This window comes from Gopherus evgoodei, chromosome 1 (assembly GCF_007399415.2).
Source record: "Gopherus evgoodei ecotype Sinaloan lineage chromosome 1, rGopEvg1_v1.p, whole genome shotgun sequence".
Classification (NCBI taxonomy): domain Eukaryota; kingdom Metazoa; phylum Chordata; order Testudines; family Testudinidae; genus Gopherus; species Gopherus evgoodei.
Genome location: NC_044322.1, coordinates 281,836,245 through 281,864,034, shown reverse-complemented (window position 1 = coordinate 281,864,034; position 27,790 = coordinate 281,836,245). Strand labels below are relative to the sequence as shown.

At 38.7% G+C, this 27,790-nt stretch overlaps 1 protein-coding gene across 4 annotated transcripts in view; it reads right to left on the bottom strand.

The window, feature by feature from the left end:
• NR2C1 (nuclear receptor subfamily 2 group C member 1) overlaps positions 1 to 27,790 on the bottom strand; it is an 89,811-nt gene that overhangs the window by 51,756 nt on the left and 10,265 nt on the right. For 2 of the 4 annotated variants that reach the window (XM_030548525.1, XM_030548528.1), the window contains exons 2-4: positions 24,785 to 24,841; positions 10,642 to 10,717; positions 2,916 to 3,023 (exon numbers count right to left, since the gene is read on the bottom strand). In XM_030548525.1, coding sequence (XP_030404385.1) covers positions 2,916 to 3,023; positions 10,642 to 10,695 — 162 coding nt within the window. In that variant the 5' untranslated portion in view covers positions 10,696 to 10,717; positions 24,785 to 24,841. The remainder of the gene's footprint in view (positions 1 to 2,915; positions 3,024 to 10,641; positions 10,718 to 24,784; positions 24,842 to 27,790) is intronic. The other 2 variants (XM_030548527.1, XM_030548526.1) reach the window with 2 other exon arrangements.

The following is a 27,790-nucleotide window of genomic DNA, read 5'->3' as shown; positions in this document are numbered from 1 at the left end:
GACTTTAGTAAGGCATTTGATATGGTCTCGCATGATATCCTTATCGATAAACTAGGCAAATACAATTTAGATGGGGCTACTATAAGGTGGGTGCATAACTGGCTGGATAACCGTACTCAGGGAGTAGTTATTAATGCCTCCCAATCCTGCCGGAAAGTACAACAAGTGGGGTTCCGCAGGTGTCTGTTTTGGGACCGGCTCTGTTCAATATCTTCATCAATGACTTAGATGTTGGCATAGAAAGTACGCTTATTAAGTTTGCGGACGATATCAAACTGGGAGGGATTGCAACTGCTTTGGAGGACAGGGTCAAAATTCAAAATGATCTGGACAAATTGGAGAAATGGTCTGAGGTAAACCGGATGAAGTTCAATAAAGACAAATGCAAAGTGCTCCACTTAGGAAGGAACAATCAGTTTCACACATACAGAATGGGAAGAGACTGTCTAGGAAGGAGTATGGCAGAAAGAGATCTAGGGGTCATAGCGGACCACAAGCTAAATATGAGTCAACAGTGTGATACTGTTGCAAAAAAAGCAAATATGATTCTGGGATGCATTAACAGGTGTGTTGTAAACACGACACGAGCAAGTCATTCTTCCGCTCTACTCTGTGCTGGTCAGGCTTCAACTGGAGTATTGTGTCCAGTTCTGGGCACTGCATTTCAAGAAAGATGTGGAGAAATTGGAGAGGGTCCAGAGAAGAGCAAGAAGAATGATTAAAGGTCTTGAGAACATGTCCTGTGAAGGAAGACTGAAAGAACTGGGTTTTTTTAGTTTGGAAAAGAGAAGCCTGAGAGGGGACATGATAGCAGTTTTCAGGTATCTAAAAGGGTTTCATCAGGAGGCGGGAGAAAACTTGTTCACCTTAGCCTCTAATGATAGAACAAGCAGCAATGGGCTTAAACTGCAGCAAGGGAGATTTAGGTTAGACATTAGAAAAAAGTTCCTATCTGTCAGGGTAGTTGAACACTGGAATAAATTGCCTAGGGGGGTTGTGGAATCTCCATCTCTGGAGATATTTAAGAGTAGGTTAGATAAATGTCTATCAGGGATGGTCTAGACAGTATTTGGTCCTGCCATGAGGGCAGGGGACTTGACTTGATGATCTTTCGAGGTCCCTTCCAGTCCTAGAGTCTATGAATCTATGCAAGATGAGTAGTTAGGCTTGTATTGTTCATGGAGCAGAGGAAGCAGGGACAGATGTAATAAGTGACAAAAGAGGACAAGTAGAAAAGGACTGAGCTGTGATGGCCTGGAAGGATTAGGACAAGAAACAGAGCAAAATGCAGTGGAACAAGCAGGGCCAGTGGAGGAATGTGAAGAGAGCGTTCCAGTCAGAGCAACAGGCAAGGAAAATGGTCCTAGCAGCCACATTTTTAATTGAATGTGTTTAATGCAACAGGACACATCTTACAGAGAAAATTAGTTACAAAAAAGGGTTTAAAGGTGAAATACAAAAAGAGAGGAGGGGGGGAACATGTCATATGGACACACTATCAGGTATTCTACTGGGGTCGGGGATTTTTCTCAGTGTAACCAATAAAACAATTCCCTACCAATATGGTTTAAAAAGTCAGCCACTAACACATTTTCATTGTGTATTGATAATATAAAGAAAAATATATTTCTTGCTGTGATCTACAAGTCCAAAGATACATCACAGAGCCTTTCCAACGTATCTGCTGAATTTCCAAATGTAAAAATAACTGAGCCTTTTAACAATGTTACCATGTTATGCCTTGTAATAGCTTGAACCACCTCTTTGGTGTTCAACAGTAAAACTCTTGGAGTAGAGACTGGGTACCCTTTTTCCTTTTTTTAAGCACAGAGGAGGCCTTGTAGCCAGCTTGGACTCCAACCATATCATTTCAATTACTGGCTGAAGGAGACTATGGGCATGGCTACAGTTGCAAATGTAGAGCGCTTTCAGTTAAACCAGCCTTCGTAGAGCACAGAAGGGAAAGCGCTGCAATCTGTCCACATTGACAGCTGCAAGCGCACTGGTGTGGCCACATTAGCAGCTCTTGCAATGGAAACAGAAAGCAGTGCATTGTGGTAGCTATCCCAGCATTCAAGTGGCTGCAAGCTATCCCAGCATTCAAGTGGCTGGGGTGGGGCGGGGCGGTGGAGCGTGACAGGGAGTGTGCTGTGCGTATGTGAGGGGAGAGAGAGTGGGTTTTTGGGGGGCTGAGGGCATGTCAGCATGCTGTCTTGTAAGTTCAGACAGCAGCAGACCTCCTCTCTCCACCACCCATCTCTCTCTCTCTCTCTCTCACACACACACACAGCATTCCACAGTAATGGTTGATTTGTCTCAGAGAAGATAAGCTTGCTGGCTGTCAGAAACGGAGCTTTCAAAGGGCATATCCGCATTCCTGCAGTGATTTCAAAACAATGACCAGAGTGGCCACTTGACTTAAGGGGATTATGGGACATTTCCGGAGGCTGATCAGAGCTCAGTAATGCAACACGTCGTCCACACTGATGCCTCAGCGTTTTAGCCAAGGCGCACCAAGCATTAATCTTCTCGCTGAGGTGGAGTACCAGGAGCGCACTAGCCCTGGAGTCAGAGAGCAATTCGTGCCTTGCCAGTGTGGACGGGTAGTATGCTAGGGTGCCCGGGGCTGATTTAATTTGCTCTAACTCTCAAGTGTAGCCAAGCCCTTCGAGTGACACACAACGCACTCGTGCGAGTGCTTCTTATGCAACTCTTCATCTTAGAAAGCAAGAAACAATGTGAAGCCCCACTCCTATTGTCCTCGAGCTCCATTAGACATAGGAGTCGTCTCCCTCTGGGTAAAATTTTCACATTTTAGAAAAGATCATTAAGTGTTCACAAAAGAAAGGGTGCACAAAAACAGGCAGAGTAACGTAGTTCACAGATTCTTTCAAAATATTTTAGATTAAACATACTTGTATGCGTTGTGGTAAAGAGAGACCTGAATCCGCTGGGACAATTTGTATTCTTTGTGCCGTCCCATCCATTAGTGTTTGAGTAACAGTTCCTTGGGAATGTGCAATCTAGAAACAAACAAATAAATAATTGGAATGACAGCCATGTGAAAATACTGCTGTGCCACATTAAGGTTTGACCAGCTTCAGATGTGTCAGCAAAATATTATTCAAAGTGAGACACTGGTACTGTTTGGGAATGTAGCAGCATACAACCTAATTTTACTAGCTAGCTTTTGTATTTTAGAAAGTTCTACTGGTTCCATAGTTTTAAAGTCACTTCACAATTTTGGATCCAAAAGTCAGAAATATATTTATGGCAAAACATGACTGGGGGAAATGAATTGTCGATCAACACATACAGAAAACACTTTAATCAAGCTGCTTATTTTGTTTGCTCCAGTTGGTATCTGCAAGAATGGACAGATATAAATGAATCATAGTCATTTAGCACTTCTGCCATTTCCACATTTTCTGTTATTGTTTCCCCCCCTCATTGAGTAATGGGCCTACTCTGTCCTTGGTCGCCTTCTTGCTTCTAATGTATTTGCACAATGTTTTTTTGTTACCATTTATGTCTCTAGCTAGTTTAATCTCGTTTTATGCCTTGGCCTTTCTAATTTTGTCCCTCCATACTTGTGTTATTTGTTTATATTCATTCTATATCAGGGGTGGTCCAGATAAAATGTAGTCCTGCCGTGAATGCAGGGGACTGGACTAGATGACCTCTCGAAGTTCCCTCCAGTACTATATGATTTTATAGTAGGGACATACTCTTGCATGGAAGCACTTTTAACTTAAGGGCTCAGTGGAACTAATGAAAGCACTTATATGCAGCAGCACAGTGTTAGTCCATTTCTGTTCAGCTGTCAGCTAAAGCAGTGAAAAGGAGAAACAACAAGAAAGAACAAAAGAGAAGGATATTGAGAAACACCACAAGAAGAGTAAAGAGAGAGGGGGGAAAAATGGTATTTTACCTTTCGCCATCTTAATTTTGATATCCTACTTCATGTGTGCACTCTGTACCATGTAGGTCTCCAAATTTGCTGTTTCTTTACTTCCAACAACTCAAGAAGTTAAGAAACGGAAACTCAGCTCCTCCCCTCAAAATTTTAAGGCACCTGCCTCTGCTCAAAAGTAGTAGAGAAAGACAAGATGCATCCCCTCTCCAATACCATTTTCCTCAACTGTCTCCCAGAAATAAAAAAAATCAAAGCCACTTTGCATATCTCCTTGGGTACCAATTGTTCTCTTCTCAGCTGTTATAATCCTCAGCTTTCCCCTGACAAATTCTACCGGTCATTTACTCATTTTCAGTATAAAAATCTGCAGCACATTAAATTTAAAATTTGGAGGCAATGTAAAATAATTTGAATTTAAAGTAAAAACGAACAAACACAATGGTAACTGGACTGGTGAAATTTCCACATACACTAAGTCAAGTATAATGTATACAACACAGGGCTTTGACTATTTCTAGTACTTTTGATGCTTTAAACAATTATTTGACACAATTCAATTATTATTAGGGCTGTCAAGCGATTAAAACAATCATGATTAATCATGCTTGTAAACAATAATAGTATACCATTTATTTAAATATTTTTGTGGGTTTTCTACATTTTCAAATATATTGATTTCAAATACAATACAGAATACGAAGTATACAGTGCTCACTTTATTTTTTATTACAAACATTTTCACAGTAAAAAACAAAAGAAATAATATTTTTCAGTTAATCTAATACAAGTACTGTAGTGAAATCTCTTTATCACGAAAGTTGAACTTACAAATGTACAACTATGTAAAAAAAAACTGCATCAAAATAAAACAATGTAAAACTTTAGAGTTTACAAGTCCACTCAGTCCTATTTCAGCCACTCATTCAGACAAACAAATTTGGTTACAATTTGCAGGAGATGCTGCCCGCTTCTTGTTTACAATGTCACCTGAAAGCGAGAATAGGAGTTTGCATGGCACTGTTGTAGCCAGCGTCACAAGATATTTACATCACAGATGTGATGAAGATTCATATGCCCTTACAAATTCCTTCTGTTTTCCGACCCTGGCAGGAGCACCATCTGTTGACATCAGAAAAATATTTTGTGTGACAACTCCTCATTCTTTAAAAAGGTTTACAAAAGTTTCTGCTATATCTTCCCCCTTTGTTGTGCCATACAGAGGTTTTAGACAACAAAGCTCCTCTTGGATTTCATCGGAAGCATCTTGCAACCACTGCCAAACGTTGAACATCGTTTATATCCATGCTCTCATCAACTGCAATGCTAAAAACTGCTGTATCTTTTAATGCAGTCATCTGCTTTTTATTAATGTTTCCTGCCATTTCGTTTATACGTCTCTCAACTGTTCTGGCAGAGCCAGGCAGTTCTTTTATTCTATATATGCATATTTATTTGGCAAATCATTGAACAAAACCTCCTGTACTCCTGAGGAAAACTTATTTTATATTCCTCATTTGTAAATGGGTTTCCGTTTTTTGCAATGCACTGTGCAATCTTGTAACTTCCTTCTGTGGCCTGATTTTTACTTACACTTAAGCATTTAAAAATACCGCTTTGCTTCTCATATCCTGCTACTGCCTTTTTGTTCGATTCACTCGTCTGCTTTATCAAGAAAGGTTTTCTCGTGCTTCATTTGAAAATGTCATCGAACACTTGATGTGCGAAAAACAACACTTTCACAACAGAAAGCACAAACAGCACGGTCCTTCTTTTGAATAAATCCAAACGTGTTTGTCCAAGAAGGCTGAAATGAACGGATATCTAACTTTGCTTTCTTAGGAGCTGACGTTTTGTCAAATGTACCCCTCAACTTACAGTGGAAAAAAAAAATTGTGACAGACAGCAAGCACAATGTCAAACGCAATGTCCTGTTCCACGTGATGTGATAGTAATGCAAGCAGCAAATCAGGACTTAAAAATATCCCAGTACAGTGGACACTGGAACAATTTTTAAGGTGGAGGTGCTGCCTCTTGCCCCTGTCTGCATCCCAATTGACTCTGCCTGCATCCCTCACTGCCCCAGGCTTGGGCTAGTGGGCCACAGCTGGGGGTGGCTGCAGAGCCCTGGGCCAAGGCCAGGAGAAGAGCCCCAGGCCGACGTCCAGGACCCCAGGATGGTAACACAGCCCCCCGGACCAGTGGCCGGGACCCGAGTGGCAGGGGGCCAGCAGTAGGACCCCGGGCCAGCAGCAGAGTCCCAGGGACTGGGGACCGGGATCTGGGGCCGGCAGCGGGCTGAGTGGAGCCAGTATTCAGGACCCTGGGATGGCAGCAGAGCCCTCGGGACCAGTGGCTGGGACCTGGGCAGTGTGAGTGTCACTCAAAATCTTCTCGCATGCTGCCTTCGGCACGTGTGCCATAGGTTGCTGACCCCTGGTTTAGCATAAGCAGGTTAGTACAAATTCTAAGGGACGAGTCAAGTTCTGCATAGCTTGAAAGCTTGTCTCTCTCACCAAAAGAAGCTGGTCCAATAAAAGATATCATGTCTCTCTAATATTCTAAAACTGACATGACCACAACACCACTGCATACAACTATTTGTCTTAAGGAATTTACAATCTCTACTGATTTTCCAAACTCTTCATACTGGAATTATTTCAATTATACAGTTCACAAATTCTGTTGTATGTCTGTAGAGCTTGTAAATTCCATAAAACTGATCAATGAGTCTATATACGCTGCCAAGAGCTCTCAGATGTTCACATTTCTATAGTTAATAGCAATGCCCAAGATTTGAACTAGTCTAATAAAAATATCTCTATTCACTAGATTTCTCCTAGGATTACCGTATAAATAAAAAATGAAGTTTCTAAACCAGCTCATTTTTGCAATACGGTATTACAAAAAAAGTCAGACTTTACAAAAGTGAAAACCCCTTTACAGCCTCCAATAAATTAAACACTTTCTCTAATTTCAGACTTCCCAAAATAGTTTTTTGCCTAAAGACTACAATGAAGAAATTTCAAGCAGAAATGAGAGGGCTCATTATTGATATTATAACAGAATACAAATAAATAATATTTTAGACTTATATAATGATTGCAAAGACAAGACCCCTTTCAGGCAAAATTTTCTGAGATACACTCCAAATGACCTGTACTGGTGGTAATTTAAATGCAGATGGTGCTTTGCTGATATCTTGCCTAGACATTTCTTACTCTAGACTTTTCTTTTTAGTGTTCTGTGGTCCTTCTCCTTATGTTCTCTCATACTGGCAATGATGGTGCCTATGCTGTAGCTACAGAATTACTTATTTATTCCAGGACTGAAATAGTTGTTTCTTTAAAGCTCTCAAAGATACACTTTACAGAAGATGAAACTGCTAATTATTGACATGCAGCAGTATGAGTTTAAACCTTTGAAAGAAACTTTTTATTGTTCATGGATGTATTAACAAAAATACCATTTGTCACAGTGTAACCAGTGTATTTGTTAAATATCAAGTTTCACATATTTGTGGTGGATGCTTATTTGTTTTCACAGATGTTAAATGAAACTGGAATTTGGCAGCACATGAGGAAATGGATAAACTACTATGCAATTACTTTACAGCTCCAAAGATTATGAGAGAGAGCTATTGCAAGTTCTTGACTGGCAGAAATGCCTGACCATGGTTTGGGAATAAGAACCACCTCATTCCTGGCAGGAAGTGATTAGTATTGTGCAGAAGATTTATGGGATGGTACACTCTAAGTAATGCTTCATATAGATAATCTTAAATTGTAGCTAGGAACTTTTTTTTAAAATAAAAAACTTTCCTTTGCTTCTAATCTGCATATATTTAATAGATTTTGCAAAATACATCATTTTAATCTATTCCAAAGATCATGCTCTTAATAGGTCTGTCATTTCTAAAATGCTCTATGAACAATAATTACTATCTAGTTATTACCCTAACTGCTATTAGTGACTCCAGTATCTTAATGAAATATCAGGTCTGTGAATAGCCTGTTTTCTTTAAAAGTAGGGAGAAAACGTCTCTTTTGCGCATATATATCCCAAACTGAATTTTGCTTGCGAAGTCAGTGAAAATTATTTCATCAATGGTCATGTGAATTACAAGTGCTATTGGAAATACTGGTTCAACTTCCATGCAGCTTCAAATATGGTTTCCAAGAGCAAGTCACTAGCTTGCATCCAGCATGAGTATAACCAGAGAGAAGAATACCTGCATCCTGTAGTTCAACTATAGATGAAAAAGGCTGCTACCTGAAAATCCAAGAACAATGTTGGATTCTATATAATCCCCAAATTCCAAACTATATTGGCAAAGGTGAGCATACACAAAAATATAATGTGTACTTGACACACAGTTCATTCTTCAAGGTATTTCCTTCCACCTGTTGGCACTGATTCTGAGGCCAGTTTGTTCCCATATACTCCACTTCTTTCAGACACTGGAAAAACAACAGATATTTCTGCATCTGGATATAACAAAAGGAAAATATACAAGTGTCATCTGTACAAGGATGAATTGTCTCACTATTTCCCTTAGCAACCATAAATACACACTAAAAGATGATAAGATAGAGTTTCATATGCAAGTGACCCTAAGGAGGAAGAGCAAATACTCAGCTACTCTTTGAGATCTCTCAGAGAAACAACCCACAGAATATCCTTTCCATCAACTACCACAAAACTCTGCATGTAGATCACTTTATGATCAATCATGTAGATTACTTTATGATCAATGTTATCAAAACTGATGATTCGTCTAAAAGGGCATAAGAAAATTTTACTTGTGTCATTCACTGGTAGTGGGTAGTCAGCCACAAATAACAGCACAGTCTCCATACTAGTCACATCAGACACCAGATTGGTAAGATATACCTACGAGATCAAGACATAATTGAAGCTTCTTCAATAGATCTAGGCTTTTTCATATTGGCACCAATACCACTTTCTTAATAACTTTAACAGTGGTAGTTAAAAACTGGACAATAAAGATTAAGTTATTAGTATCTGGAAATCCTCTAGAAAGTAATGTTTTCAGCACCACCTGCTTACTATGCTAGAAGTCTGTCTTCACAAAGGGAAGCTGTACCAGCAATGGATAGGCCTGTTTAGACCTACTGATAATACATCAGGGGTCAGAAACAAGCTCCACCTATTTCACACACTAAAGCAATCAAACCTCAAAACCATACAAGTTTAAGAAAAGAGGCTACTAGCGGTGGTAAAAACAGCACAATTGCTTCCCTTCCTCTACTTTAACTGTGGGATAAAGGAAGACAGGTGTGCTCTTACTAAACAAACTAAAATACAAGAACTGACAGAATAGCGTGCCAGGACTCTGTCAGGAAGAGCAAATAGGGCCTGTTATTCTAATTAAAGTGGCCTTTCCACAGAAGAAAAGGAGAGAGACAAGCAGCGTCGCTGGCTTTCCCTCTCCCCATCTGTTGAGTATGAGTTTTACTTTTGTTGCTGTTTTCGAATTGGATATAAACTATTGCTACTGTGAAAAGGATGCCTTAGGGATGAGAGATTTTTTTTTTAATTTTAAAAATTTACAGACTGACTGAATTCTGGAGTCAAATTCAAAGTCTCAATCCTTAAAATCATGGCACTCAATGTCCTGGGTGCAGGGTATCTAAAAGACTGACTAAAGCACCTGGATGAAGACTGAGGTCGACATCTCCATCCCTCAGACACAAGGGAACCTGCTACCATATAAAGCCTGTCTGTTCAGGAGATGGAGCATTCTCAGGGGCTGGTCCAAGACTGTGGAATAAACTCCCACAGTTGCTAAGATCAAACCTCACCACCTTCCACTCCAAACTGCAATGTGTTTCTTCAACCTGCCTTTTCTAATATAAACATGTAGCCAGGGTGTACTGTCAAACAAAAATAAGCCAACACCCCTCAAAATCTCTCTCCCTCATACACTCACACACCCACACCCAGCCACCCTATCTCTGGGAAGAGGAGAAGAGAAAAGATAAACCACACATGACAGATTTTAGTCATGCCAATTAATGGAAGGCACACACATACTACAATGATGAGGGTAGCATAAGAACATATATAAAATTAGCAATCCAAGAAGGAAACTTTTCTATTCAACGTTAAAACTGATATGAATTAAACTTGAAATCACCTAGAATACGTCACTTGACTGTAAAGTAAGACAAATCTAAATTAACCAAGAGCAGAAACTTCAAATAAACAGGTGCCACTTTTTATATATTTTTCTTATAACCACACTTGTATTGATTTTATATTTATACATACACACACGCTGACAACACTAATTTTTACTATCTATTCACACATTTCTAAAAGCACCTGTTACTGTAATATTCAGGAACTATATGCAGAATGCAATTTTGATGCTAGAAGAGAGGAAAGCCTGCCTCATATGACTAAACAGCTCTATGAAGACAACCACTGGTTTAGTCAATGATTTCTACCTTTGAAAATATTGCTGTTTTTTTTAGCTCAGTTTCTTTGGGGGATGCTTTGACAAAGATGCAAGTCTTGCATCATGACATGAAGATAGCAAGAACAGGGTTCCTGCTAATCTTCTATGGGAGGGTCTTCTAGAGCTTTGGGTCCACTAGAGACCATTCTCTTTTGTGGCTTTGATTTTTACATATCAGTATTATGCTTTATTGTCCAACTTGTCTCAAATAGGACTAAATATATATATATATATGTATATGTACCTCTCCCATTTGTTGTTCAATAATTTGATGGGCCAGTTCCTCTACGGTTGCCATGATCTTTAATCACCAGAATTTCCTGTCAAAGAAAGAAGAAGACTCTTAACATCTAGAACCTTAAAGATGAAAATATCTGGGGGAAAATATTATTTACATAAATAAATTATAGCCACAGTTGCTGAAGTGAGCCCAGCAACTAATTTAAAGTGTGGTTATGCTCTAAACATGACTCTGTAGAGACGGCATCATATAGTTCCATGTTTGTGTTTCAACGGTTTTCATATAATTTTTCTGTTTCTTAGGTTACTTTTGGTTTTTTACCACAGCAGAACTACAGCTCACAGCAAAGATTTCAAAGTACTAATATGTTCTCTCTGGCTTTTACATCATTACTATCAATTCTGATCCACTGAAGGTCTAATTAAGAACTTACTCAGTTAGAACTAAGCCAATGTTTCCATTGCTGTACCAGTCAACTTGTACAGCTTGCTCTGCTGAAGTTATACTGGTCTAGCAGCACTAACAGGAGTAATTAAAAATGAATATGTGTCATTAAAAGACGACATTTCTTAGGTGAAAACAAGATGATGCCAATATCTATTCGCTGTAGTGGCCACAGTATGCTTTAAAATGCAGAAATTTGGTTGAGATTCAAGTCTGCTCCCCTCATCTCTGTGAAGTGTGCAACGTAGTCCCAGTGACAAAACTGAGATCATTACACGCTGTAAACCAGGGGTCGGCAACCTTTCAGAAGTGATGTGCCAAGTCTTCATTATTCATTCTAATTTAAGGTTTTGTGTGCCAGTAATATATTTTAACATTTTTTAGGTCTCTTTCTAGAAGTCTATAATATATAACTAAACTATTGTTGTATGTAAAGTTAAACATTTTGAAACCTTGTTAAGAAGCGTCATTTAAAATTAAATTAAAATGCAGAGCCCTCCGGACTGGTAGCCAGGATCTGGTCAGTGTGAATGCCATTGAAAATCAGCTCACATACCGCCTTCGGCACCTGTGCCATAGGTTGCCTACCCCTGGTGTAAACCATTGTTATGTAATATTAAATGTTCATATATAAAGATAGTTTGGGCATGTATCTACATTTTTACATTAGTCAATATGTAAGAAGGGTGCAGTGCATAAGAGTTATGAAGCATTACAACCACTTGTTTAAATTAACGTCAAAACCTAAATTAAAGTCTATAGAGCACTTGAAATTGAATCTGCTTTATGTACGGAGCCAATACACTTATACTGACAGGCCTTGTCTACATTCAAAAGTTGTACTGCTCTAACTAATATTAGTATAGTTTAACAATATAGCCTCCCTAGTGTGGATACAGCTGCCCTGCTATAGAGGTGTTTTACACCATTATAGCTAGTCCTGTACAGGAAGAGTAAATAAGCTGCACATACACAGTATAAGGCAGTGCCTCTCAACTGTTCCAGGGTACTGTATCCCTTTCAGGAGCCTGATTTGTCTTGCGTATCCCCAAGTTTCACCTCATTTAAAAACTACTTGCTTACAAAATCAGATATAAAAGTACAAATATGTCACAGTACCCTATTACTGAAAAATTGCTTACTTTCTCATTTTTACTATAAAATTATAAAATAAATCAATTGGAATAAAAATATTGTACTTACATTTCAGTGTACAGCACACACAGCAGTATAAACAAGTCATTGTATAAAATTTTAGTTTGTACTGACTTCACTAATGCATTATAGGTAGCCTGTTGTAAAAGTAGGCAAATATCCAGATGAGTTGATGTACCCCACATGGAGACCTCTGTGTATACCCCTGGTTAAAAACCACTAGTATTAGGTACTTTTATACTGGTATAATTGCATTCATACAAGGAATTGTATCGGTTTAACTATTTTGATTTAGATAGATAAATAAATCACACCCCATACCAAATAATTATACCAGTACTAAAACTGTGTATAGACTAAGCTTAAGATACGAAGGCTATTTCTTCTCACTTCCCCTATATATCCTTGCTGCAATCTCACCACATCACATCCCCTGTCCCAGAGGCACTGTATCATGACCAAGCCAACTCTACTCCTGAAGTTAAATAGACTGCTCCTTTTTGAATAGTGAGAGAACTTCCACCCCCACCAGCACACATTCTAGTATATCTAGCTCCGCTGGCAGAAAGGAATAAAGAAAAAGGAAACATGTTTTCACTTTGCAGAGCACTTCTAAACCACCAGCAAACTTACTAGGTTCAAAGGAGGGAAGAGTGAAGACAAATCCATTCTTCAGGTGTGTATTTAAAAAAACAAAACCACCTCACTTTATAAACATTAATAGCTTGTCTCAGCTCCTCTGTAGGACTACTATGTTGTCCACATTATACACACAGTGAAACTGGATCACAAAATCCAGTTTTTCAAGTTAGGTCTTATATAAACATTGCCGTTTTCTGTTTTAAATAAAATATTCTCCATAATAAAATAGTATATAGGTTGCCAGAAAGTGGTGTGATTCCACAAATAAAACACAATGCACCGGACTGAGATTAGAGAACTGTTTGTTTACTGTGCATTTGACTGCACTTTTCAGTCAGATTCTTCTTCCCTGCTAGAGAACCCTTAAGATTTTAATTTACCAAAATTAGAACATACTACTGAAAAGGCAATCAGAAACTGGATTCTTTTTTAAATTAGTCAAATTTGCCATCCCATCTTTGGCTAGACTTCAGTGTAAAAAGTGAGTCCTTTATATAGGACCTAATCAAAGAAGTTTTTTTGCATGAATTCCCACTGAAATTAATGGAATTGTTATAAAGGGCTCTGGTGCCTGAACCACATCCATAATCTGTAAATCTTTTTGGATCTCTCCTGATTTTTTTTTAATATACATATATATAATATTCTAAGGAATGATACATTATTAAGAATCTGAAAAATACTCCCATAAGACTGCAATTTTAAAGTCAAGTTTTTGCTCTCAAATAAATGGCATTACATTGGAACTGTAGCACAAGAGGAAAATCTTTCAAAAATGTAGACAAAATTCTATTTGAAGATACAAAAATTCAATTTGATTTTTTTAAAATAACTGAATATCAAAAAATTTAAGCTTCCATAATGCACTTTTATACAGTTTGCCTTGATTTTTAAAATCCTTCCTAAAAAAATAGGAGTTATTTTCATCTCTTTTCTTGTTGGCTGAGGGTGTCTTCTTCAAGGGAGAAACTGACTACACATGGGAAAATCTGAAACTTACTTTACACAAATTGCTGTCAGATGCACAGAGTCAACACACTGAAATCCACGGTCTTGGGTGTTACTTGTAGAAATGCACAAAATTTTAAAAGAAATATTATTTTCAAATTAACTGTTCCACTTTAAATATCTGAAAAAGCTTTAGCATGCTATACCTATGACACAGATATTATCAAGCGGGCAGAGTTTATGTGAACAAAAGATTGCACATAATTTTAAATGAGAGTTTTATTCCACTGAATTTCTAGTTTAAAAAACAGCATATTAGAAAAATTCATATTGAATCATTCAGGCAATTTTTACACATGAATAATAACTATTCTAGTAAAAAGTGACAAAGAGTCCTGTGGCACCTTATAGACTAACAGACGTATTGGAGCATAAGCTTTCGTGGGTGAATACCCACTTCGTCAGATGAATGAAGTGGAAATTTTCAGAAGCAGGTATAAATATGCAGGCAAGAATCAGTCTAGAACCAGACTAACACGGCTACCCCTCTGGTACTATCCTAGTAAAATTAAGTGGAGAATACATTTTTCCTGAAAGCTAAACTTTTTATTTAGTGATCAACATTTTCCATGTCATGGTGACCAGCTATCACATCTTCTGCATTCTTATTCCTAAAGAAGTCCAGAGTAAGCCAAGGTCACTATTCCTCCATCAGAAAGACTTTTGACTTCATTCTTTCCACAGTGACGTCTCCAGGATAACAAGCACGTCAGTCATATTTACGAACAAACGCTATAGTTGCTCTTTCTTCACTTTATATCTCTCTTCTAAAGCTTTTGATGTTTTGGCCTGCAGTGCTGGCATGTTCTGATGCAAACACTGAACACTAATTGCTAATTATCCTCCATCAACTCAGCAGCACTTGTTCTCAGGCAATGTAACACAATGAAAAGGAAGTGGACAGTTCTTTAGTCTTTGCAAAGGCTTACGGTCAAATACTGACCACATGACAGAAAATTCAAGTGCTCTGGATAAGTCCTATATTTCTGGAGTATAAATATGTGAAAGAATTTTGTGTGAAATTTGAAATAGACTACGTTACTAAATGAAGCCCTGCTATTTAAACATTATTTGACTTGCAGATTTCAGATGAGAATGATAAATATATTGATTGTGTTGCGAAATACAGTTATAATATACAATGAAAATTTCTTACTAATGTACACAGCCAGAACATATTATGCAGGCCTCACTCTCTTTTGCAAAGTTCTAGATAAATTCATGGTGCTACATAAGATTCATAGACTCATAGACTCTAGGACTGGAAGGGACCTCGAGAGGTCATCGAGTCCAGTCCCCTGCCCTCATGGCAGGACCAAATACTGTCTAGACCATCCCTGATAGACATTTATCTAACCTATCATATAAATGGTGAAAAAATTTTTTTTACTTTTTCAATCCCTTCCACTCCCCCTTTGAATAACCTAAAATGTTGTTAGAAACACACAGGCAAATAAATGTATATGAGTTTAAGCTGACATTGTCCCTTTAAAGTTTCAGTTGATTAGTAATAGCCTGATACTACAACACAATTTTTGCCCCTACTATTTTGCAGATGCAGTTCTATAAGAAACACCTCATACACTTCACTTACATTTATTTCCACATCCTTGGGTACTGTTTCAGTTGGGAGTGAGGGGAAAAACAGTTTATGTTTGCATACTTCATGTCCCAGATACATGAAGTCAGTCAGTAAGTCCATAAATGATCTAACAACTTAGAAGGATAATATTAACTCAGAATTGGCCCAAAAGTTAGATTTTATTTAAAAAAAAACAAGTTTCTATAAAATCTAAGACCATCAAAAAAGTTTATGATTTCTTAAAAAGAAAAAAATAGTAACAACAGTTTTTGAACAAATACAAATACACCCGGACTGATCACAACTCAGGTCAGGTCTACACAACATACTGCCAAACTTAAAAGTCACTCAGGGGTGTGAAAACACCCCCTCCCCCCAACTGACAAATTATGCTGGTATAAGTGGCAGTATGCACAGTACTTTGTCAGCAGAAGAGCTTCTCCCGCTGACATAGCTACTGCTGCTCATTGGGGGCAGTTTAATTATGTTGATGGGAGAGCCCTCTCCAGTTGGCATAGAGCGGCTACATCAAAGATATTACAGCAGTGCAACTGCATTTGTACCACTGTAAGCTCTCTAGTGTAGACATAACCTCAATGTTTCAACACTTAGAAGTGCAACTGGATCAGGTTTTAGAGTCCCAACAAAATTCAAGAACTGAACAGTATATAAATGGTGAAAAATTTTTTTTTACTTTTTCAATCCCTTCCACTCCCCCTTTGAATAACCTAAAATGTTGTTAGAAACACACAGGCAAATAAATGTATATGAGTTTAAGCTGACATTGTCCCTTTAAAGTTTCAGTTGATTTTTACATCCACCTCACAATTTTTTAAAGAATGACTGCCCACTCACATTACAAATATTCATTCTTGATGTACTGAACAAAACATGTATTTGTGCACTACAAGAAATGGTTGTCTAATACAGTAAGTGTGCTTCTTTGAGATGTGGTGTCCATTTATATTCCACTCTTGGTGCACATGCCCATGTTCAGAATCTTTTGGTCAGCACTGTCCATTGGGGTTGCACCTGTACCCTGAGTGTCTTTGTGTCTCTCATCCACAGGCATAACGGGGAGGGCGACCCCCTAGTTTTCAGTAATCAATTCCTTCACCAATGCAGAATCCAGGTGTTATATGACTCCATATTAGCAAGAATAGTTATGGTATATATGGAAAACATACTTTACAGTAGCTGATTCTTCAATGCAAGTAACTTGTTTTTTCTTTCAGTTCTTGTCTACATATATTCCATTCTTGGCAACTCTCAAGGAATGACTTAAGTGACTGGAGGTGCGGGCTTGGAATCTATCTAACCAATGATTGTAAGACAACTCTGCCAAAATTAGCATCAAATCTTGATGCTGCCACTATAGAGTAATGTTGAGTAGAGTATGTTCTGAAACCACGTGTTACTGCCCTACAAATTTCCAAGATTGGAACTCTTCTCAAAGAAGCTGCTTGAGCACTAGTGGAATTGGCTGTAAAATAGCTATTTTGTAGCATAATTTAATACTGACAGAAATACAATTAGATAGTCTCTGTGTCGATATTGCCTGACTTTTTACCTATCCGCATAAGATACAAATAATCTAGTGGCCACCATAAAAACCTCAATCCTAACTAGACAGATAGGACCTTAAGCATATCAAATGTGCAAAGTTTAGATTTCCCTTGGGAAAGATGACAAGCAGGTATATTACTTGGTTAAGATGGAAGTCAGAGACCACCTTTGGCAAAAAACTTTGGGTGAGGCTTCAAGGTCATACTGTCCTTACAAAATGCAGCGTATGGATGTCTCACCACAAATGCTTGTATTTCTTTAATCTTTCTAGCAGATTATACTGCTACTAGAAAATCTGCCCCTTGATGGATAGGTAGAAAAGAGAAGATGTATGCAAGGGTGATTACTCAAATTCCATCAGCACTTGGCTGAGATCCCAAGGAAGAGGAGGGGCTCCCTGTTTCAACAGTACACACATGTAAGTCATTTCAGGCATCTACCTACTGTACGGTGTGAGAATACTGAGTGACTCTGAATGGGAGGGATGGTTTGCTGAAATGGGTGTGTGAGCTTTTGAGGGAGTCTAGCTGTACAACTTTTGAATTCTGGTTGATATTAAAAAGTTGATTGTATGAAAACTGCTGTCTCAGGGAACGCCTCTACCCTCTTGTATCCATCATTGCTGACATGCCTTTAAGCATGTCTCACCCAGATCAGGAACAACAGCTAGCCAGTAAGGACTATATGCACCTGAATAGGTCTTCCTTTGTGAGAACAAAAGAGTAACTGCATTCTAGGGGAAATCAGTTCTCTCCAACCTCCCTCAACAAGAGGCTGGTATTTGGAGAATGAAAAATTCCCAAATGTAGGACAGATTCCAAGGTGTTGCTGTTAGCCTTTAAAAACCATGGAGGTGAAAACTCTCAGTGCCACACAGGAATCTTTGAGTACAAGAAGGGAAGTGGATGAATCAGCCAAGCTAAGAGAAGGCTCCATGTTTCAGAATATAGGCCATGCACTGTAGCAGAAGGACTCTAGTTAGCCCCCGAGAATTCTAACCCCCACCCAAATAATGCTCTGGAGTGGTGAAAAAAACAGACAGAGAAATGTGTGTACATTTTATTATTTTTGTATAAGTCTGGTATTCTCATGTGATTAAGCAGAGCAATGTTGTTAGAATCCTGTACAAAGTGTATGGGTGTTTCATGAGTTACACCCGCTGCATGTCCAGGAAGTTAACGTATGGACCTGGAGCACCCACACAAAAGGAGTTCTGTTAGAGTGTTTATTTAAACCATACAAGAGTCTGAGGGTAGGCACTGGTTCCAGGAGGCAGGCAGTGGGTCATATCGTAGTTTGCAGGAGAAGGTGCAAGACAGGGTGTGCATACCAAGCACATGTCTGGTGTACCCATGACAGCAGCAATGCTTGGATAGAGCCTTAAACCATGTTGGTTGGATTCTCTCAAAATAGCCTTATAAGTGACCAAAAGGAGGTACTTGACTAGAGCTCGTTGCTTGTAGAAAGTCATTAATTCTTTAAGGACAGGAGGTAGTCTAGTATATCAGGTATGGAGATAAGTGAGGCCCTTGGGATCAGACAGAGGATCTCTTCCACTTGGAAGATGATGTAAATCTAGTGGAGTCTCTCTGTACTGTGTATAAGTATATTCTGGACCTCTGAAGAGCAGCTGCTCTCCAGTTCTGTTAACCAGCCAATACTGATGCTTACAAGGACTGGGAAGATGGATCCAGACAGACGATCAGCTCCTCTCTTTGGGAAATTACATCTGTGTTGGGAGATAATGGGACTGGATATCTAACAGAGAGATTGATCAGGTCTGAGAAAAACAAACTGCATTGGCCCAGGCAGAGCCAATATGATCATCTTGGCTGAGTCTTATCTGAGTTTCCTGATGACTCTGGGAATCAATGGAATAGGCAGGTAAGCATAAAAGAGTTCTAGGACCAAAGGGATCAGAAACGCATCTGATAGAGAACCCTAGAACTAGTGGCCTCTGGAGCAAAAGCTGAGACACTTCTTGTTCTTTTTCATTGCAAACATGTCTATGGAGGCCAGAGTGGATAAAAGCGGACACTTTAAAAAAAAATTTTTTTTTTAAATAAACCGATTTAAAATTAAAATTTAAATAATGACAATCAATGTACAGGCCTAAACTTACTATAATATAGTAAAACTGTTTAAAGAAAACAAAAATAACGTTAAGCAGCCAATGCTTGCTGCCAAGGTTTAAAAAAAGTCAGTCCACTGACCTAGTGGAAGTCACTGATGAAGTATATTGAACCAGAGTTTGCTGAAGTGCTAAACTGGCTTTTGAAAGCATTAGCCTCTTCTGCAGAGCGAATATTTTCTTCACTTCCATTTATTGAACTGACTCAGTCCAATGATTAGTTAAATCAAAATTAAGACACTGATTGGAAGTTGAAAAAGCAGAAAAGTTTGTTTTCCTTTTCCAATCTATGAATAAAAAAAATTAGAAGTGAAGATGAGATCTCCTAGTTCTAAAATCCTAACGCACATTACTGAACAATCAGTTCAATTTACTAACAATAAATAAGACCTTTTCTTGTTTAACAAATCAGTTAGTGTTAAATAAAAAACATGTTTTACTAATTTCTTTCTGATGTATCCAGCACATTTAAGGTAGTTTTAATTAACTAGTAAAAATCAATCTGAAAATGCTGTTTGTACATTTGTAACTGAATATGAATTTCCATCCAAATAGAGCTTCACATAAAACACAAGCAAATCATCTTCTATTAAATAAGAAATGCATCATTCCCCATTTTCTAGAATAAATAAAGTAGGAAAAATTAGGACTCTGAATACATGGCAATTATACTATGTAATTACACAGATAAATGCGTACAAGTACAGTGTATCCTCTTGGTTAGCCTCCCCCCCAAAAGTACCAAATTTAGTGTAAAGGCTATATTTAGTTGCAAATACACACGTTTTACTTGTCACCAACCAACGAGAACCAACCTTTCTTTAGGAAAATAACTATGTACCAATGAAAAACATGATTAAAATCTATTATTTAAATTAATGTTTCCCGCTTGTTGATTTAAATCGTTATTAAAATCAGTTATTTAAATTGCATTAATTTAAATCAATCCGCCCTGATGGAATACTGACCCCACCCTGGTGAATATTTCATGTATGTTGGGGTCTGTCATTGTGATTGCTTGTGAGCTTCCTGCTAAGGTCTGCCAGAACATTTTGCAAGCCTGGTATGTGATGAAGAACTACTGGAGTAATTGTGTCATATGCCGTAATTCTATATAGATGCACAGTTTCTTGACAAAGGTGTGCATGTATGTGTTGGAGTGAGCTGGATCTTGCTTTGTCTTCTCTGTTTATATGAAACATTGCTGTGGTCTTGTCTGCCATAATCTGAACAGTTAACCCTTTCAGTACTGGAAGCAATACAGTGCAAGCCTAATGAATAACCTTATTTAGGAAATTTGTATAAGTGATCTTTTTGTGCCATCCAGAGACCTTGGTGTACAAGATGGTGTACGTGAACTCCCCACCATAAAGTGAAGACACCTGTCATTAGAGTCTCTGATGGTCATGGTGGAGAGAAGAGTACTCCTTTACATACTTTTAGAGGATCCTTCAACCAGTTTAATGGTGACAGGACTCCTGTGGGACCTGCATCTTCATCTCCAGATGATGACCAATGGGCCAATAAACAGACATCAATCACTCTTGCATACATCAAAAGTGAAGCCTGGCACCCTCAGTTACGTATAAACAGGAGGCCATGTCTCCTAGAAGTCAGACACAAGCTTCTTACCGAAGTCTGGTTGGATCGGTAGCTGAATGACCAGATCTATTACAGTGCTGAGTCTTTTGTTAGGCAGATAAGCCTTTGTTGAGGTGGTGCCATTACTACCTGGCATATGGCAAATACCCTCAGTGCTACTTATAAACTGAAAGGCAGAACCCTGTATTGGTAATGGGAATTGCCCACCTGAAACTTTAGGTACTTCCTGTGGGCAAGATGGCTAGCTATATAAAAGCAGATGTTCTGAACGCTGAGAGCTACACACCAGTCTTGTGGATCCAGGGAGGAAATTAGAGACCATTCTGAAACTGAACATGTGAATGAAGGTATTAAGTTGTTTCAATTCAAGAACTGGACACCAGCCTCACTTTTTAATTGGGCATTAGAAAATGATGGGAATAAAACCCCCTTGAGGCATTTCTTCCACAGCTCCAAGGCTTAAAAATGACTTCCCTTCTTGATGCAGTATGCTGTCATGAGACTAGTCCTTAAATAGGGATGGAGAAGGAGCGGGGAACATCTGGAATTGGACGGAGCACCCCATCTATAAACTCTCCAGCACCTACTGGTCTGCAGTAATAAGGCTCCAGGTCCCACAAAAATAATGGAAATGGATGGAAAGAAAAGGACACTTCAAGAAATGCATGCAATTCCCAACCAAGGAGATAAATCTGCTGACTTGAAGATGACAATGCCAGAACAGCACCTAACAAAAAAGAAGAGAAGATAACTCACCGTGTGCAGTAACTTGGGTTCTTTGAGATGTGTGTCCCTGGGTGCTCCACTTCAGGTGTCGGTGCATCCCAGTGCCGTTGATTGGAGATTTTCAGTAGCAGTGTCTTGTCGGGGGTGTGCGTGCACAATAGCAGTCTCACGGTGCTGCTGGTGCCTCATCTAGCACGTACACATCCTGACCTCTTCAGTCTCTTCTCTACTGTGGAGTGTTCAGCTCGTAGTCCGAAGCAGAGGGGAGGAGGGCGGGTGGTGGAGTACTCACAGGGACACTCATCTTGAAGAACTTCAGTTACTGCACAAGGTGAGTAACCTTCTCTTCTTTGAGTGCTGTCCCTGGGGGTGCTCCACTTCAGGTGAGCATAGAGCTGATGTGACAAACAGGTCTATATGTGGGGATCCCCACATGTGTAAAATATGATGTGTTATTTCGTCATTCACTTCCCATTCATGCTCTTCGGAAAACTGTCTGCTTAATGTGTCTGACATTATATTCAGTCAACCCGAGAGGTATGCTGCTGTCATAGTGATGTTGTGTTTTATGCATCAGATCCACAGTTTTAAGCCATCTGTGCATAGAGTGGGAATGTGCTCCAGACTGGCAGTTTATATAGAACATGATGGACAATATGGTCCATCAGGATCCTTATTGTTTTGTCTCATGTAAGAGGGAGGAAATGTAGGCACACATTGCGAACCACGTGGTTACAGTCAGCTCTTCAGCATTTTCATGAATGTTTTAGAATACAGCAGCTAGCTGCCTCTCTTTAAATATGGCATTTACTGACAAAGCTCAATGGGGTTAAAAAAAATTGCCTTTAAGAAAAAAAGACTCTATTAGCTTCTCTTCAATGTTGGCTAATAAAAGGTGTGAAAATAAAATTAAAAGACTCATGCCTAAACAGAAGTACTTGGGGGGGGGGGAGGAATTGATAAACTTTTAATACTTTGTTTTCATTGTTATTTTAATACACTCTCTCAGCTTAAAAATAAAATTGTTTTTCCTTCTGGTTATTGTTCACGTGTTGGCAAACACTGACACATTTCTACATCCCCAACCTCGGCCATCTATCTGACAGATTGAAATGAACTGCTTTTTGTTAATTTCCTTGTTAGTGTATCAACATTATTTATGTGAACTAAGGAAAAAAAGCTTGCTCATGCCATCTATCCCTTCTTATGCTATTTTCAGATTTATAACGAACATCTGAAACGTTTTCCCTTTCTTCAAAAAGGTTTTTTTAATACTTGTTTAGAAAAAAAATCCTTAAAAATAAGAGGAATATCAAGTCATGTTGCTCCTTGCTTTTTATTCTCCTTGGCGAACCACAGAATAAGATGAAAGCTTTCTGAAGGAGCGAGGACATGAAATGTTGAACAAAAATCTGTTCTCCCAGCTGTCTGAATTAAAAAGGCATTGGAAGTTTTAAACAGTCCGACTAGAACCCTGCACAGCCATTAGTTGAAAACTGATTTAAATTGGTTTAGTTTTCAAGTAAATGTAGTCCTTTTCTATACACAAAATTGCACTCATTTAACTAAACTGGCACAATGTCACACATTTAGTTACATTTCTGTGTGTTGACAAGCCCTTACACAAAACTAAACTGCTCTTGGCCAATTTTAAACAGGGGTTAGCACTGGTTTAACAAAATCATTTTCAATCTGATTTTAGTTAGGCCCGGTCTACAAAGATATACTTAAATAACTAAAGGTGTGATTTTATACTAATTTAAATTACACTAGCAACTTGTGTAGACAAGGCCTCAGCTGTGTAAATGTAACCTTTGTTGGTAAATGATGTCTTTACCCTACTAATTATTCTGCCATTCAGAAAAAACAAAGCAGAAAAGACCTGCATTTTTAATGTAAAAAACAAGTTGAACTTTTTAAAAATAAAACAAAACAAACCCCACACCTGTAGGCCATCTATATACATCAAAGAAAACATTTTTTAAATCACACCAGCCTAGCTTTATTCTTGTTAACAAGTCAATTGCAGCAACTTCTTCTGTACAACCAACAGAAATGCATCAAAGAGTACTGTGCATATCTTGCACAAGTGACTGTTACTGTTTCGAGACTAAATAGTAAATTTAAAATTAATTCAAAAAATTCCCAGATAGTTTAAAACAATTTTAAGGCTGAGTACATTTTGTGGGTAAATTATACGACAATTTGGCTCAAAAATCAGTGAAGTCAGAGTTAAACCTGAAACTCTATTCTTAAAAAGGTGAAGATTTGAGATTTTATTAATTTAAAAAAAAAACTAAAGATTAGTGGCCTGATTTTCAAAAGATGCTGAACATCTCTAGTTCCACTGACTTCAGTGGGACTCCAATGCCCTTAAAATATATAGATGTTAAACAAACTATATTCTAAAATAAAAAGTATTAAAACTCATTCCTCGTTCACTCACCTGCTATGGCTCAAATAAAATAAAAGACTTACATGTGTTTAATTTTACTCATTGTGAATAGTACCAATGTAATCAACAGGACTATTTGCTGTACATAAAGTTATGCATGTGTATTAGTATTTACAGGATCGGCCTCACCTACATGGGAAAAATTTCATTATAGCTTAAGCTACAAATTTAAACCAATGTAATTACACCAGTACAACCCCCCACATAGAGACTCATTTCAGTACAAGGCTATGTCTACACTGCAGACCTCAGAGTGGCAAAGCTGTACCACTGCAGCTGCACTGTTTTAAGGTCTCTTGTGTAGCTGCTCTATGCTGGTGGCAGAGCTCTCTTGTTGGCATAATTAAACCATCCCCAACAAGAGGAGGTAGCTATGTTGGCAGGAGAGCATCTCCTGCCAACATAACACTGCCCACACCACTGCGTCTGTCTTTGAAACTTATGTTGGTCAGGAAGGTGTTTTCTTCACACCCTTGATCGACAAAAGTGCTTGTGTAGACATATCCTAAGAGAGGGTTTCTTCAGTTTAGCTTGTGTCAATTGGAAAAGAGCTTAAGCAAAACAAAAAAAAACCCTACCCTTATGCCAAAGTGTCTACACAAGTGGTTGTAATAGTATAACTATGTTGGTATACGTGGTAGCTGCAGTCTTGAGTTCAGTGTTCCAGATTTATCCTGTAACAACTGGTGACATCAACATCACCTGAAGCAACACTGAGCAATATTTCAGACAATTTTGAAGCTACCAGATGTTACCAGAAGTACTGAGAAAGTAAATAAAGAAGAAAAATCTGGGATACATATGTACAAAGCATTGTAGTTCATCTTTAACTTACCTATGGTACCTAGATTACACTTCACACCTCGTATGCATAATTACTCTGTGGAGACGCCTGTGATAAATTAAACAAAAAAGACACACCATTTCAGTTTTGTAGCTGTTATTATACAGGTTTACAGATTAAGCATAATACTTTTGCATTTTTAAACTCTTATCCATGAATTAGACTTGTAAAAATGCTGATATTTTATTGAATAATTTAATATTTTTTCAATGTGAATGAATTCTGAACGAGAATTAGAAGCTTCTATCTGAAAATGGGAAATACTGTTCTCAAAACATTGAGGCTTTGTCTACGCTGGAAACTGAACAACGAAACTTTTGTCATTCAGAGGTGTTAAAAAAAAACACTCCCCCAAAAGACAAAAGTTTTGTTGACAAAAAGCACCAGCGTGAACAGCACTTTATCGGCAAGAGTACTCTCCTGCTGAAAAAGCTACCGCCGCTCGTTGGAAGTAGAAGTTCTTTGTCGACAGGAGAGCTCTCTCCTGCTGACAAACAGCAGTTACACCGCGTGCCTTTTAGCGGCACTGCTGCAGCGGCGCAGCCATGTCGCTAAAAGCTGCATAGTGTAGACAAACCCTCAGTGTTACATTTCTCATGAGATAGAAAAGGCCACTCCAAAGCATTTTACTTTCTTCACATGTACTGTTGGGCAGCTGCCCTACTGATACAGAAAATAATACACTAATCTGGGCATCAGGCCAATACTGGATCAATACTTAATGGAAGATCCCTACTTCAGCTCGAAAGCCCCCCAGCTACTGAACTCATGTCAAATTTTCCAACAAGCACATGAACTATAACACCAATGGGAGCAACAGCCAGCCATCAAAGACTCCTGAGAAACAAACATAAATAGAAATGCTTTTCAACAGCAAAGCTTTGGTGCCTTACCAAGTGTATGGTGACCCATTTTTCCCCCTTATTTAAATCAGGCAACTTTACATAACATCATACATTTTCTATAGATTCTTGCCTCTTCTCTTACATAAAACTTGGTAACTGGAAAATATATTCTGCTTTGTTGCTAAGCTTATGATTTCTGCAGATACAGTAAACACTCACCTCTTTCTTTCACATGAATTAATCTTTCTACCTATCTCCTGAAGAGTTCTCACTACACTGAGAAGTAAAACCCTGCTGCTCAGACAGACTTCTAGATCATTCAGATATTTTTGTCCCTCATCCATCTTCTCTCCCACCTCTAAAGAATCTGTGCTTTTTGCTACTGCATCTATAAGCAGTTGACATTGTAAGAAAGCAGTATTTTAAATTCTCAAGAAATGAGAATAAGCAATAGTAATAGAGAAGCATTTTTTAATCATTACTTTATGGTATTTTGAAGGGAAATATCTATAAAATATGAATTTTTACACAATCTGAATTTTGGCCTTAAATACTTGAATGTACTCCTTAAGGAGTTTCAGTCTAAACTCTGAATTTCCTTGTTTTCAGTAATATTCTTATTCCTATTCGTATTATTTAATTCCAGGCATGCCCACAACATGCTAAGTGCTTTCTAAGGCATACTTCCTGCTCTGAAGAGGACACCTTACACATATTTTGTTTTCTGTATTAATAATAAAAACATCAGAGTGAGAGCTGATTGTTTCTTGTTCCAGAATATGCATATTGCCCCCTACTAGCCTTTTAAAACAATGCCACAGTTAAAAGGAGCAGTGCTGTCAGCTTCCATTGTCCATTTATTGCATTTTCAAACAAGCTCCTTTGTACTTTCTCCTATGCTGGCCCTCGCAATTGCAAAGAATTCCCCCTAAACATCCCCATATCTCCCTTTTATCCTCCTTCCAATCCCTCATTAAAATTCTCCTTTGCAGAGATGCCTACCAAAAACAAGTTAGGCCACTGGTGCACTTACTCCTGGATGAATTATGCACCACTGCACACATGCAGAATTCACGTCCAGCACAAAACTCTCCCCCTGCACCGAAAATACATTCCGCCAAAGAACTGCTGCAGTTCCACCTTTCACACCCTATCCGAGGCTGTGGTGCCAGAACAGCTGGCTGACTCGCAGTAACAGTTAGCAGCCAGCTGCATTAGTCACAGAGGCCTCCCAGTGTAGCCAGGTTAGGAGACAGAATACGGCACATGGGACTGCTGGGGGGTCTAACAGACTTCAGAAGGGCGGTGGGGCACAGCCTGGGGCATGGGCTCATGTACTAGTGGAGTGACAGCATTGAGCCAGGGGCTGAATGAGAAAGGGGCTCCTGGGCCACATGGGGTCAGGGGGTGCAGGGACACACAGAAACAGGGACAGATATGCCTGACTGAATGGGAGAGGCTCAGGATCAGCCAGGGTCTGCATGGAGGAGACTCCCCACCTCCCTAACAATCCCTCCTCTCCCCTGCCCTGACACTGTTCTACACCTTCTCCCATTCACACTTAACAACCCTCCAGGTTCACTCACAGGCTTTCTCCTTCTCCCTCAGCTCCTCCATTACCCCTGATTCCCTAAGCCTTTGCACTGCTTCTGAGGGGTGCGGGAAACACATTTTTGTATTGTAGTTTAAATGAAACTCAAAGTTCTGTGTTAATGAGACTAGTAAGGAATCTATTTGTCAAAAAAAAACATTTCCTGGATCTTTCTTTTTGTCTGTATTGCCACAGACATACTTGCTGACAGGTATTTTGAAACAAATTACCAAAATAATTGAAATTGGTGTGAGTATCCTGTGTTATTTTGACAAATGAAATACGCAGAATTTTAAAATATTGGGCACAGAATTTTTTATTTTTTGTCACAGAATTCTCCTAGAACTATGCAGCGAGACCACTGCCTATCATGCTGACCAATATTGTCTCAGTGTTTCCTTGTAACACCCCAACCATATATATCCATCTGTTGCCTCATCTTACACTTAGATTGCAAACTATTTGGGGTAGAGATCATCTTTTTGTCCTGTGTTTATACAGCACCTAGCAAAATTGGGTTCTGAGCTATAACCAGGGCTGCAAGACAATATGGTAACACAA